We start from the raw sequence: 14,463 nt of genomic DNA, 5'->3' as shown, positions 1-14,463 counted from the left end.
AAAATTCTGCTTTTGAGGTCTAAGGTATCTCTTTCCATTTTGCTGGAGATAAATGGGAAAAAAGAGCTTGAATTTATTTGTCTGCTGCTTTTCTTTCCTTTGAGTAGGCAGGGAGTTGCAGTAGAGAGGCAGGTGTTTGAGTATATTCCAAAAACTTGCTAGAGCACATGTTTGGGATTCACAGCCACTGCAAGGCACTATTTTCACATACATGTGAATATATGTATCTATTTTCCTGGAACTGTGTGATTTTGTGAAAATACAGTGTAACAGAAGACTGTTACAATCCTTGATTTCTTTCTAAACAAAACTTAAGATGAGGATTTCAGCTAACCATCTCTGTAAAGAGCCCTTTAAAACAAAGGCAGAAGATGCCAGCACAGGAACACAACAGGGCGAGCTTAAATAAAAAACAAAGATGCCAAAAGCATCCCCAGACTATTGGCTCTGGTTGTCTGCCAAGAAGAGATTTATTCCCCAATGGTGTATCATGTAACTACCCATTCTGCTTGCGATCTGAACTCACAGCCTTGGAGTTTGTCCATATTTGTTTTGTTTTTCAGCGCTTCACCTGGAAGGGGCCATGGGGCAGTGAAGGTCACCGTGGGTCACTGCAGTTTGCAGTAATATGTTTTCAGTGTAGTCCAAATTCTCAGCTGGAGACTCTTTCTTGGGATGCTTAAGGATTGTGTGGAATGGAATTAGTCCCAATAACCCTTAAACTTGTTTAGAAAGAGTCTCTTTCTATCCAAGATCCTTAGGATCAAGTTATATAATGATCTGGTTTTGACACTTCTGACTGGAAAAGCATGTGTGTGGAGAGGGAAGGAATCAATTCAGCGACAAAAGAAAAGGCTCTTTGTGTAGAAGATGGCTGTAAGGAAAGTTAGACCTACTAACAGGAGACCTACATTTGTACTGGGCAAGGTTCTGCTTCTTCTCTAGAAAATATCTATGAATGTCTCTTTTTACCCTGTTCATACACTGCCCCTAAACTCTCAGCAGCCTGCAAGCAATCAGATGCCATGCAGAACTTACTTTTTTTTCTTAAGAGTTTCTCTTTTTCTTTCCTGGATATTAGCAGCCTTTAGGGCTCCCCTCCCTGGCCTCACAATTTTGCAGGCTCAGGAATAAAAATAAAACGAGGCAGGCATTAATCAGTCAGTGTCAAACGCTTGGAGAAGATGAATGATACAGCAGAGTCTTGGCATTTCCGTTCTGTTGCGTTGCCTGCATTACTAATGCTCCTTTCGGCACCGGGTCACTTCAGTGTCCTGCCTATTTGCCTGCAAAAATATTATCTTTGCAGCTGGGGAGAAGGAGGAAGGTCCCACCTTCCCTCCCCCTCTGCATGGGGCATCAGGGTAGCACCAAAAAACAAACTGTGTTTCCAAGCCTTTCTGAGGGCTGTGGCCATACATGGTCTCCTCCCTGCAGAAACTTGTGCTCCAGCATTATGGTTCTTCATTTCAGCCCCAAAGTGCCAGGGGTGAGGCTGGATAAAACTCAGTAAAACAAACTTCTGTCTGGGTACCTCATCCCATGTAAATGGCCAGCATCTAAATGAGCAGCTCAGCAGCTGGGCTGCAGGACAGGTTTGGCTCCTAAAGCAGCTCAGTCCTGTGGCTAATGCTGCATCTTGAGGGGCACGCCCACTCCAGAGACTTACACACATTGAGGTGTGGTGGTATCAGAGGGACCCAGAGGACAGAACAGGGCTGACTGAACCCTGGGGTCAAGAAAACACTCTGGGGCTTAGGTGACTTGTCCTGCTTATACCTGAATTGCTTGCTGCAATTCCTTTGCAGAGAGGGAAGGTAGACGTGATTAGTACACAGCTTACTAATAAAGCTTCTGAGCTCAGTGCCCACAAGAAGCCCAGCCTGCCCCCAGCTCTGCAACGCCTGCATTGGTCTCTCAGCAGGTCACCAACGCCTCGGACAGCTGGGCAGTGAGGGATGTCCCAGCCTCGCAGCACCGCCTGACCCTCACCAGGCTGGACCCTGGGAGCCTCTACGAGGTGGAGATGGCTGCTCACAACTGTGCCGGCGAGGGACAGACGGCCATGGTCACCTTCCGCACCGGTAAAGGGCAAACCTTCCCCTGGGTTCCCCTCTGCTCTGAGTCAGGGGAGGGGGGCCTCTGAAACATCCTGTCCCAGCCCTGAGCACAAGGCACCAGCCTAAGGACAATGGGTGTGTTTCTGCTCTGGAAACCCATCTGCCCTCAGTTTAGAGCAACTGTCAGAAGGGACAGTGGAGGGTAGGATGGGGAAAATTCCAACCCATCCTCTATGTGGGTTGGAACGAGTCCCTTCTTCCCTTGGTGTTGCAGTTGAACACTTGCAGAACCGTAGAAAATGGGTCTATCATAAATGTCAAGAGGTTGTTTAATCCATCCTCTGCCTGGAGACAGGATCACCCTGGGGAGGTTTCCCATCAGGTGTTCATCTTAGCTGTCTCTGAAAGCCTCTCCTGCACTGAAGGAAACTCCAAGCCTGCCCACGCGGTCTGCTGGGTGCTGAGCTGTCTTTGCCAATAAAAGGATGTTCCAAACATCTATGCTAAGTGCCCCTGTCCCCTGGCTGGTTTTCATTTCTCCAGAAGGTGTGGGGAATGGCGTTCCCTTCATAGCACCCTTCCCCATGGTGTTGAGCTTGCTCACATCTCCCCCCAGGCTCCTGTCTTGCGATAATCACTACCTTCTCAGGCAGAATCTAGCAACATTTCAAGAAAACCAATATAAGTTGTGGAAAATTAAATATGAAGGGGATCTATTAACAAATCTGCCCCTTTAGCTTTAGTTCCTGCCAGCAGGCTGAGTGCTTTGAGCCCCTAGGGCTGTTAGAATCCAGGAAGTACTTACCTCCGCATCCTGTCTGGGAATATTTGCTTTCCTCATCACAGCACAAGCTAGTTCAGAGAGCGCATCTCTGCTGTCTTTTACTGATGCCACCTCTCCCTTCTGCACAGGCCGGCGCCCAAAACCAGAGATTGTTGCCAGCAAAGAGCAGCAGATCCAGAGGGATGACCCAGGCACGAGCACTCAGAGCAGTAACCAGGCCGACAACAGCCGTCTGTCCCGTAAGGCCCTCCCTGAACTGGCAGCGACGAGGGTGAAGGGTGCTGGGTCTCTTATGGGTGGCAGTGGCCAGGCCATGCTGGGGTTGAAGTCTCTGCTGGGTAAATCAAGACTGCAATGCTGGATGGGTGGTTTCTAGTTCCTGACAAGGAGAGGTCCTTGTGGGACACCCCTGCTACTGCCCTTGGCAGACAGTCAGTTCTGGAGAGCAGGCAAATCCCACTGCCTGGCCTCACCTTTAATGCAAGGACTTCTCAGCAACGCTCTGCCTCTTGCTGAGTTCCACACGGAGGGTTCGGAAAGCCTTGTCTTGGAGTCTGTATGTGTGGGCACAGGAACAACAAACTCTGCTGCACCAAGGGTGCTGATGGAATGTGAGGGAGGAATGGGGACCAAGTCCCTGCATGTCCTGGCATCCTCCTCTCTCAGCCAAGCCCTGGCAAGGGGCAATTAGTTCTCATTATAGGGGTGCAGAGTGCTCCATTTGGGTATCTTGCTGCACTGGAGAAACATCAGATCCTTACTGGTCAATCCAATTTGTTGTTTCCGACCTTGTCTCTATCATTACTATTGCCATTATCATTTCTCTGAAATTCTCTCCTTCAATCCTAATCCTCCTGTGAAGTCCCATCCTTCAGTCTGCCCCATACGCATTCATTTGTTGCCTTTATTTTCATATCCATAGCTCCGTTCATCTCTTTCCCTCCCATCTTTTGACTGTTTTCCTGTCAAGTTGCATTTCCACAGTTCAGAACTTTTCCTTATTTCCTTCCCAGCTGTTTCTTCTCAATCTCTTCTGTTTCCATCTCCTACACTTGGCTGTCCCCAGCATCACTCTCCCCCTGCTCACAGCTTCCACATCACCCAGGCTTTTTGCTCCATCTCCAGCCCTGCATCCACCCCTCTCACTGCTCTCCCTCCCATGATGGGTGATCACACCTCAAACCTTGTCTTGTCTTACTTGAGCTGGGAGTGGAAAAGGAGCAGGATGCAAGCAGGAGTAAAAGGTGCTTGTGGGCACAAACTGAAAGGAGTGAGGATTTAGGGGTGCCAGCTCTAATGAAGACACAGAAGGAAGAGAGCATTCAAGATTTACAGAGCATGTGGGTGGATGCAGTGCAGGTAGTCCTTCACCCACATACCTCTGAGCTACTGGATCCTCCAGACAGGTTGGGCAGAATATGTTTCATGTCCTGATCTCCTTCTGGGTCCCTTGCAGCTCCAGAGGCACCGGACCGTCCAACCATCTCCATGGCATCAGAGACATCTGTGTACGTGACCTGGATCCCCCGAGGGAATGGCGGGTTCCCCATCCAGTCTTTCCGTGTGGAGTATAAGAAATTGAAGAAGTTGGGAGACTGGGTCCTGGCCACCAGTGACATTCCTCCCTCTCGCCTCTCTGTGGAAATCCCAGGCCTGGAGAAAGGTAGGCAGGTGCTCTCCTCCCTGCTTCCTGGAGGTCTGTAGGAAAGCTGCAGGGTCCCTGGAGGATGGTTAACCATCTGTCACATCCTGCTCAGCCCTGGCATGTGTGATCAAAACAAAGCTTCCCTGACTCCCACCTTAGGTGCGTGGGGAAAAAGCTGTAGATGCTTCTCCAGTTTCTCCAGCTGCAAAGACCAGCATAGGTTTGACCTCCCCTGGGGAGGCTCAGGCATGCTTCTCTGTATTACAGGATACAGTTACTAAAGGCATTTGGTTTTGCTGTTTACCAGACAGGACAAAACTTTCCTTAGCCACAGGCAAGACAGATGGGCACACAAATCCCATTGCACTTCACATGAGAAAAGATCTTATCACTGAGCTGGACAGCTTAAAAGGGGAACATAACTACCCCAAACTAAAGACCAATAAAATGAAATTTGGGTAAAAATAACTTAAGCTTTGAACTGATGTTTATGTACTTAATTCCCATGGAGTAGAGGAAGAATGCATTTCCATACCTGCTTTCAGGTCAGGATATCCTTTCAGGCATTTCTTAACCCCCTACACACCTTCCAAAACTGCTATCTGACCTTTGGACCATCCAGACAGGAATTGGGGAAGGTAAATAAAAGCAGGCTCCACCTAGGACATAGCTGAAATGCGGCCATTCGGTGTTTGTACTTCCATGACAAACTCCCTGTAGGCTCTCTGCTTTCTGGAGATGTAGCCCCTCTTCATGCTCAGGGCCGTGCTGACAGTAGAAATCTTGGAAGACTCCAATCCCTGCAACGCTTTTACTTTGCATTTTCCCCATAGGCACATCCTATAAGTTCCGTGTGCGGGCGCTGAACATCCTGGGAGAGAGCGAGCCCAGCGCGGCGTCCCGGCCGTACGTGGTGTCCGGCTACAGCAACCGCGTCTACGAGCGCCCCGTGGCCGGGCCCTACATCACCTTCACGGACGCTATCAACGAGACCACCATCATGCTCAAGTGGATGGTAAGGTTTGTAGGGGTGGGGAGCACTGCAGGGGCAGGAACCAGGTGTGTGGGTGCTCCTTGCCCACTTACACCTCCTCCAGGTTACCACACTGGAGCCTGCCACCAGCACAAATGGAGCTGGGATACAAAAGCTGTCTCTGCCAAAGGACGACTGGGCTTGGAACACATAGAAGGGCGGGAAGTCAGAGAGCCTAGGAAACCCTTTCCATCTGAATCTAACATTGCATACAGGAAGATTTCAGTGGGTAACCTTGGGGTCTTGACCATTTTGTTCAACAAGCACAGTTCAGTAATGCATGGGGTGGCTGCTTGCTCTCCTGGCCCCATTCCTGGAATTCATTAGCACCGCTCTCTGTCCTAGTATTTTCCAGCAGACACGTTCTTCACATTCATTTGCTGGGTAACAATCCTAAATGCTGATAATCATTTACAGCAGTCCACTCCAAAGGATTTTTAGGAGTGTGTAGGATCTTCTGGATCACAAGCCCAGATCCAAGTGTTTTCAGCAGCTTAGAGTTTATTTGGAGGGATGCTTTGCTCTCCTCTCCTAGCTGCTTCTAGCCAGAAATTGCCACAAGGCAGGGTGGGCACTGCTGTTCATTTAAACTCAAGCAGTACCTTGATAAAATACTGGGTGAAAGACAGCAAGAACACACAGAGCTGGGACAGTACTGCCCTGGGTGTGGGGGAGGAAGAGAGCTGTCTTCAGAAACACAAGGCTCCTGCAGTGACCAGTTCATGGCAAACCTAGTTGGTCTGGAAGCCATGAGCCTACCGGAGCCAAGGTGATGGTGTGCTTGCCCATGCCCAGCTGAGTCACTGTTGTTGAGGAGTTTTTTTTCTCTGAGTCATTGGCTGTGGCTGCTGTGAGAGGTAGCAGAGCCTGGAGTGACAGGCCCAGATTCACAGCTTGTCTGTTACTTGAGAGAAGCAAAGCTTGAGAGTAGAAAGTAGCACTCAGCTTTTGCAGGGAAGCCCTTATTGTGCAAACCAGTGGCAACATGAGGAAGATCCCTCTGCTAGGTTTTGTTCCTGTCCCATCCCATTTATCCCACCTGCTCCTCACCTAGTACAATACAGAGCATTGACATCTCTGCTAATTTCTGCTCTCCCTCCCATTCTCTGCAGTACATCCCAGCCAGCAACAACAACACTCCCATCCATGGATTTTACATCTACTACCGCCCCACTGACAGTGACAATGACAGTGACTACAAGAAGGACGTGGTGGAAGGTAGGAGAAGTTGAGAGACTGGTCCCAGCCGCTGGTTCCTACTGGAAGACAGCACAGCCAAAAGGAGCCCTGTGCACAAAAGGCAGCAGCTGTCCAGGCTACATTACCTGGCACTGCTGCAGAGCTGGGCCAGCTGCCTGTTCCCTGAGGAAGCTACGAGCTCCCTGTGCTTGTTCCCTCCTCAGGAGATCGGTACTGGCACTCCATCAGCCACCTGCAGCCAGAGACCTCATATGACATTAAGATGCAGTGCTTCAACGAGGGAGGCGAAAGCGAGTTCAGCAACGTGATGATCTGTGAAACCAAAGGTAAGTGGCTTCCCTGGGCAGCTCTGGGAGCAGAGCCTGCTGCCTTCCCTGCCTGCAGCTGTCAGAGCACAGCAGGGCAGGAACCATCCCTGCCTGGCAGTGCGTCACCCAAGCTCCAGCGAAGTGGTGGAGGCAGCGCTGGGGAGAAGAGAGACACAGGCTCATCCATGCCGTTGATCAGTATGTGACCTGTCTGTGTACTTAGCCTTGTGCAGAGTCCATTGCTGCCCCTCAGAGTAGCAGTTTCACCTTTTGTTTTCCTATCACATAGGTAGTGACTGGAAGCAGAAGGGCTAACTTCCCCTTGCTGTGCTGAACTCCGGTGTTGTGTTAGAAGCAGGCCCCATGTTGTCTTCCAAGCAGCTGCACTGTCATGACAGGAACAGCATTAAGTCCAAGTGTGTGCTTTGGAGAAGCTCTTTTGGTTTTGCTTTTGCTTGAGCAGTCCAAGAGCAGATCTGGCAGAGCTGTGAGCCAAGCACAGAGGCCTTGTCTGTACTGCCGTATGCATCAGCCTAGGAATCCTGTCATCCAGGAGTGCTTCTTTAAAGCCACCATAGATCTCTGGCCACTCCACAGCAGTGTAAACGTTCCTGGATTGGGCTGCTATGCCATCTACCATGTCTCTGTCTAATGTTCTCTCTCTTCTTTCCACAGCTCGGAAGTCTCTTGGTCTGCCAGGTCGTCTTCCACCCGCCACAGTGCCCCCTCAGCAGCGTCCTCCACTCAGTGGTGGGCACAGTGGCCTGGGGACAGGAGCCATGGTGGCCCGTTCCAGCGACTTGCCGTACTTGATTGTAGGCGTTGTGCTGGGCTCCATTGTACTCCTCATCGTGGCTTTCATCCCCTTTTGCCTTTGGAGAGCTTGGTCCAAGCAGAGTAAGGGTTGTTTCTTGAGGGCTGATTTACAGGATGTGGTTTGCCTGTGGATTAAATCTGACCCGGGGTATAGTTGCATCAAACACCCAAAATGTGACGGAATTGTGGGAAGCAGGGAAGGGGTGGGTCAAGGGCAAATCTCAGATGGAACCCCATAAAGACAAAGGCCACTGTTTGTCTCCTGTCCTGCTTGCCTTGTTGCAAAGGAACCTCTGGGACTAGGGGCAAAGGGGCACTACATTTGCAGCTGTGTAGGGCCCCTTTCTGCCATTTGTCTCCAAGAATACTTTGCGTGCCAAAATAGCTGCCTGATAGGACAGCCTAACCCTATACAAGCTGAGCTTCAACAAGCTTCACTTTACCTCTCATTTTTGCCTCAGACTTTCTTTCCCTTGCCTCTGCAGAGCAAACCATCGACATGAGCTTCCCGGGAGCTGGGCTGCTGGTGTCATCCTGCCAGTACACCATGGTGCCTCTGAGAGGCATCTCTGCTCCTCGTGCCAGCGGACATCCCTTTGTTAATGGGCAGCCCTATGCCAGCAGGGCACATCTGAATGGCATCTGCCCCTCTGCAGGAGTGGGGTATGCAAGCACTAAGCCCCGAGATTACAGCCCCGATGAAGTGCCACAGGTGAGTCCACACCTGGGATCAAGAGCTGGTTTGTCACGAGCTGGAGGCCACACTTGCAGTGAGAGGACTTCTCCAGATGTGGCTGGCACACTTTGCAGCATGTAGAAGTGGCAAGACTGCCTTCCCAAAAGAGGTTTCCCCTTTGCAGTGAAGTCTGAGACATGGGGGGAACAGGAAGGTCTCCAAAACACTGCTGAAGGGGTAGTTTCTTGGGCCAGTGGCTCTGAGTATGGAGGAGGCAGTGAGAAAAGGCTACTCTGATGGGAACAGTTCCTGTTTCCCCTGAGCAAAGCTCAACAGGGACTGACAGTGCTGAGAACTCTGTAAAGGGTAACAGGCAGTGCCAGAGCTGAGACTATAAATTGCTTATCCCCCACTGATTCAGCAGTAAGTGTGCAGTGAGCTTTTCAGTGCTCAGTTCCACTGCCCTCAGAAACAAAAGAAACAATTTCAGCTTTTTCTGTCTTCTCCTGTAAGAGTTCCAGCAGTGTGCCCCAGGGCTCTGACTCACAGATCAGCACCTGCTTCTTAATGCTGCCATGTGCCATTGCTCTGCTAAGAATCCTTCTCTCTCCTTCCAGTCACACGAGGAGACCAACGCCTTGCTGCAGGCAAGAGTGCTGCAGAATGGGAGTGCCCAGCAAGACTACCAGCCCTCCAGGTTAGAACTGGTGTGTGGAGAGGGAGGGTGCAACTCCACTGGGACCCACAAGACTACATGCTCACAAAAGCCTGCCCTCAATACACTCCCATCCGTCCCAGCTCTCTTGGGAAACAAATCCATGCTCCAGCACTAAGCTGCCTTGGTCTAAATTCTCTTCGCACAACTCATTCCTCTGAGGATTTCAGGAAGGAATAATTTAATTGTAGAGATGACCAAGACCTACTCCACTCTGTCCCCTTTTCCTTCTCCTGTTCCTAAGTGGGAGATTTAAAAGGAGGATGAGAGAAGCAAACATCTGAGATTGATGGTGATAAACAACTGCTCCAGACTCTGCCTGGTGTCCAGCTGTGAGTGCTTTGTGTCTCTCTGTTCAGACATCTTCCGTACCATGCTCCCTGTGAGGCACTACTCCTCCCAGCTCCTGTGGGACTCACCAGCTGTTGGATCATGGATACCAGGTCCCACATCACCTCATTCCCCTCCCACAAGTACATCCCAATTTCTGCTCTTCCCCTCATCTAGGAATGTTCTGTGTCATAGCATTGATGAGCTGGCTGAGACATGACACAGGTTCTATCTTTCAAGGAGGAAAGATCTGTTAACAGCACTGAACCTCTTTGCCTGCTTCCCCAGATTGCCCAGCTCCAGAACAGAAGACAGCTCTTTCCTCTACAGTCTCCCAGATGACTCCACCCACCAGCTTCTTCAGCCACAAGATGACTGTCCTCACCTTCAAGAGCACTTTGTTGGCCTCCATCATCCAGTGATGGGAAGCAAAGTGGGAGGCCCTAGCCTGGATGCTCGACGGGATACCCTCTTCCACCAAGGTCAGTAGTTTGGAAAACTCCATGCCTCCTTCATCTCATCACTTTAGGCTGATCTTGAAGGGAAATCTCACTGCAGAGCCTTTCTGATGGCTCATGTTCAAATGCTGTGAATCATCTCCCTAAGGCCTGATCCACTGATGCCTGATCCCTGTAGTTCAGATCAAACTTGTTTTGCATAATCATGGCATCACATTCCCACATGGACTTTCAGAATGCAGATCTTCCTCTTTGATCAGACTACCCCTCCTCAAAAAGTGAGCTGTTCACTAGAAGCCTCCCTCAGCATCTCTCATTCCAGTGTGCATTGTAATCACTTCTTGCTCCTTTCCCCCTCAGGAAGCCCTTGCTGCTTAGGCCTAGTGCCTGTTGAAGAGGTAGAAAGACTAGATTACTGCCAGTCCAGAGGAGATCTCCATGTCCAGAATCCAGTGATCTCATCTTTGGGTCAGGACCTACCAAGACATCTGAACAGCAGCCCTCCACCACTGAGACCCTTAGAGACTCATCCTCCCACCAGCTAGGGACCAAGCTGCCTTTTGCAAAAGACTTATTCTAAAGAGAAAAAGAGAAAGGGTATTTATTTTTGTATAACACCCCTATTTATATATTTATGCACTTGTATATAGATGTATATGTGCCTTTTGTAATGCTATGGAGACAGAAGGCATCCTCAGCAAGGTCACAGGAGGACCCAGGAAACAAGGCAGCAGCTCTCGGTGGCACCTGCTGTCCATCAGAGCACACAATGGAAAACAGCTGGACAAGAGACACTGCAGGACATGGATCCAAACAGAGCTGCCACCACCAAGATCCAGCACCCTCTTGCAGCGAGGGCTTCACAAGAGATAATGCTGTCACAAAGGCCTTTTCCTCTCCTCCACAGGAAGGTTTGTTCCAGGAACACACGCCTGTGAATGGACTGGAGTTATGCACTCTGCCTGATCAACTTAAACAACCTTTCACATACACGCCATCTGCAGCTGCCTATCTGTAAAGACAAATCCACGCTTTAACATCTAAAATAAAGGCTTTAGTCTTTGCTGTGCCTGGCTCTATGCTAATTCCTCACACAGAATGAGCCTTCTCTTTTTTACCTGCAGACATACAGCAAGCAGGACACCTGGGGAAAGGTGACATTTTCCTGCAGTTAGAGTTTTCCAAATAGTCACTGGTGATATTTAGTCTGAGCTCTTCTTGTTTCCTGTCTCCAGCTGAGTCTCTGGTTACCCAGCTGGCAGTGTATGTCTTGTGCCCTTGGTTAGGCCAGGGTTTCGTGCCAGACAGCCCCTCGCCTGGGGCTCCAGCCATTTCCCACCACCCAGGGCACAACCTGCAGCTGCACAAGAGCTCCCTGCACCAGGGGTGTTGCTCAGCAGGGACCCCCTGTAAAGGCAGGCCGCACAAGCCCCAGTCACACGCTTGTGCTGGGACCAGCAGGAAGTTCTTGTGCCTGGCTGGAATATGGCTAGAGCCCAGCTGAGCATACACCAGACAGAGACGCAAAGACCAGTGGCAAAAGGTGGGCAGTGGGGAGGACCAGCAAGAGCAGCTGCAGGTTGTTTAATTTGTTCAACTAAAAATTAGCACCTCAGAAGCCTTGCACTGGAAGAACACAACCCCTCCACCCTGGGGCTGAAGGAAGGTAAGTGCTGTAAATGATCATATGCTGCCACCACACCAAATAAGAGAGGCAAAAAAAGAGTAACACCTGAAAACACACAGAGCTTGGCCCTCTCTCACTCATCAGGCATATGCAAGCCAGTGGAGTTACAGGCTGACTTTGCATTGTTACACCCTCCTGCTAGGTAAATTGCGACGTCCTGCCCTGAGGACAAAGGCCCCTTTGCTTTCTCCAGGCAAGTAGCACCACCCTTGACTCTAGCCCAGTTAGCAGAGCAGGGCCATCTCTGCTCAGCAGTAACAAATGCTCACTTGAGGCAGACCTCTTCTACCATTCTTGAGAACAAGGTACCAAAGCGGTATTTGCCCCTGTGAAACTTCAAATCAGCTTTCCACAGCCACTTGTTTGAAGAGTAGACACAGACATAATGCACGCACAGACACAATGCACACACAGACACACACAGGGCACCTTGTCCAGTGTAAGCCTCTGCAATGGACTGATAGCAGTATTTAGTAGTTTTATTTGCAATTTTTTATTCCCTATCAGTTGCTACAGTCGTATTTTGATAGAAAAAACAAATATAACCCTTTACAACTAAACCCCTGTATAGCCAAAACAATTTTGCACTTCCAGGCATAACTGCTGCCAGAGTTAATTGTAAGGGTGACGAGGATTGTTAGGTAGCATTTCTGAACAGGGAGTTGGAGTCTCAGAGTCCTGTGGTAAAGGTTGTAGAAAGAGGCACCCACCTTTTCTGCTAAGGGAAGAGAGTTCTTTCACTTCCTCTCTATTCTGACCCGCTTGATTTCCTCTCTCAGAAAGACCACGTCACGAGTCGTGTGTATGAGCCGTGACTCCAACCTGGCTCTCTCTTTGATGTCAGTAGTTTGGGAGTCCTGAAAATCTCTGCCCTGTATGGAGAAGAAAAAAATGGCTCCTATAAAACATGGAGAACGACCAGTAGAAATGCATTTCAAGCAGGGAAAGTGAAGCTTTGCAAGAAGCAGGACAGCTCCATGACTCCTCCACTCCTTAGTCAGAACTACATGAAAGTCAGAGTGAAGGTTCACAGACTTACTCCCTAGAAGAGAGCAATAAATCCACTTTCCATTGTAATGCTTTGCTAAATGGCCGTTTCCATGTAACAAAGGAATATTTCTTTAATTCCTGCAAGACATATTTTAATTAGAAGTAAGATGAGTTTGTTTCAGTCTTAGAAAGCAGCTAAGTAAGAAACTGCAGAGTTGCTAAGGTATGGAGCAGCCACTCAGCCTGTCCCACTCATAGCCCAAACTGCTGACTGCAGAGCAGGATGTGAGACCAGGGAGCTGGTGAGGGCCAGATGATCCCTTACCCATTTCTGAACAGTCCCAAACCTGCAAGCATTGCAGTGGCTAAAAGACTCACCAGATCAGTCGTCAGCGATTCCAGCTCAGTTTCAAGCTGATGCTTTTCACGGCAAAACTTGTTCAGCTGGTGCAGCTTGCTGGTGTTTTCCCTTGTCAGCTTTGTTAGCTGATGCTGCAGAACTACAATTCTTTTCTAGAAAGATGTAAAAAGTTGATCTGGGATGAGAGAGGACAAAGAGTGTGGAGTGGGAAAGAAGTGCTAGGCACAACGTAAATGTCAAAAAAGACAGGTAAACAACAGACTTATCCTACACACACCACCTGATCTCACAGTACTTTAGTGCAATGTCATCTTCTTGTTTTTAACCTATATATATATACTGCAAATGCCTAAGTAAGTAAAGCAGTTAAGCAAAAAGTAGGGGAAAAAGAAAGCCATTAGGTACATAGTACTTCTGTACCCTCCTGTGCTTTTCTGTAAGGGCAGCATAAGCGTGTTGCCTGCTTGCACCACAGTAGCTGAGCCTTAGGCCCCCTCAAATGGAGACATGAACTTTCAGACTGCACAGACTGGCACTCCAGGCATGAGCCGGAGCCTGCCCTGTACTCAGTTTGTCACCAAAGGCACTGGGAGAAGGCAGTAGGTGCCTAATGCCACCCGAGAACCAGAGAAAAGCATTCTGCAAGAGCTTCTCATAGGGAATGAAGTAGGACGATGAGGTTTTGGAAAGCGAAACAAAGAGATCAACTACTTCCATGAAAAATAGGATGTGCATCAGCAACTGGAGCAGAGGTAGGAATGATGATGGGAAATTGGAATTGAACATTATGGTCTATTAATGACAAGTGAAAAAAAAAAAAAAATCAAACATGAGCACGTTCACAAAAGATTTTAGTGTAACTATTCAGCCCCCAGGGAAATGAAGCCATAATGGATCATCGTAACACACGTCTTCCTCCTCTTCCTGCTGCTTACCTCCCATTCTCTGAGCTCCACAAAATGCTCATATTCTTTCTCCATTATTCTCACTTTCATCTTCTCCATGGGTATGTTAACAGAGTGTGCTTGAACTGCTTCAAAATCAACCAGCCGACCAAATTTCTCCATCATCAGATGATTGCACCTCTCCTCCAGTCCTAACATGGCACAAATGGCAGCACTGTCATTCATTTCTTAATAAGAATTTCTGCCTTACCCCAGCTTTTTGTGTGAGCTCTTTGGTATTTGCTCTGTAAAAAATAATTCACACAAAACCACACAGAGCTCACAGCTGAGTAATGCCATTTGTTCTTGCCCATGATCACGCCTGTGTAGTCACTAAGCCACACTCTAAGCCAGTCCTAGTAAGGCACTCCCACACCACAGGCTGTACAGGACCTCTGCAAGTCTGGTGGTGCTAGACACAGCTTTGGGTTTGGCTCTTGGGAAAGTATTTTGAAT

The 14,463-nt window shown here is 49.1% G+C and overlaps 2 protein-coding genes across 7 annotated transcripts in view; one reads left to right on the top strand and one right to left on the bottom strand.

Annotated features, from left to right (window-relative positions):
* BOC (BOC cell adhesion associated, oncogene regulated) overlaps window positions 1–11,094 on the top strand; it is a 54,945-nt gene extending 43,851 nt beyond the window's left edge. For 4 of the 6 annotated variants that reach the window (XM_019283794.3, XM_019283797.3, XM_019283796.3 and 1 more), the window contains 11 exons: window positions 1,922–2,084; window positions 2,973–3,083; window positions 4,301–4,507; window positions 5,323–5,504; window positions 6,635–6,740; window positions 6,926–7,048; window positions 7,706–7,927; window positions 8,332–8,558; window positions 9,140–9,219; window positions 9,856–10,049; window positions 10,386–11,094. In XM_019283794.3, coding sequence (XP_019139339.2) covers window positions 1,922–2,084; window positions 2,973–3,083; window positions 4,301–4,507; window positions 5,323–5,504; window positions 6,635–6,740; window positions 6,926–7,048; window positions 7,706–7,927; window positions 8,332–8,558; window positions 9,140–9,219; window positions 9,856–10,049; window positions 10,386–10,570 — 1,800 coding nt within the window. In that variant the 3' untranslated portion in view covers window positions 10,571–11,094. The remainder of the gene's footprint in view (window positions 1–1,921; window positions 2,085–2,972; window positions 3,084–4,300; window positions 4,508–5,322; window positions 5,505–6,634; window positions 6,741–6,925; window positions 7,049–7,705; window positions 7,928–8,331; window positions 8,559–9,139; window positions 9,220–9,855; window positions 10,050–10,385) is intronic. The other 2 variants (XM_019283798.3, XM_039559172.1) reach the window with 1 other exon arrangement.
* A 1,071-nt stretch (window positions 11,095–12,165) lies between these two features.
* CFAP44 (cilia and flagella associated protein 44) overlaps window positions 12,166–14,463 on the bottom strand; it is a 42,326-nt gene continuing 40,028 nt past the window's right edge. The window contains 4 exon segments of the mRNA XM_039559139.1: window positions 12,166–12,474; window positions 12,477–12,584; window positions 13,081–13,215; window positions 13,999–14,159. Coding sequence (XP_039415073.1) covers window positions 12,325–12,474; window positions 12,477–12,584; window positions 13,081–13,215; window positions 13,999–14,159 — 554 coding nt within the window. The 3' untranslated portion in view covers window positions 12,166–12,324.

This window comes from Corvus cornix, chromosome 1 (assembly GCF_000738735.6).
Source record: "Corvus cornix cornix isolate S_Up_H32 chromosome 1, ASM73873v5, whole genome shotgun sequence".
NCBI lineage: Eukaryota > Metazoa > Chordata > Aves > Passeriformes > Corvidae > Corvus > Corvus cornix.
Note: the sequence above shows the minus strand (reverse complement) of the source record. Positions and strands in the feature narration are given on the sequence as shown.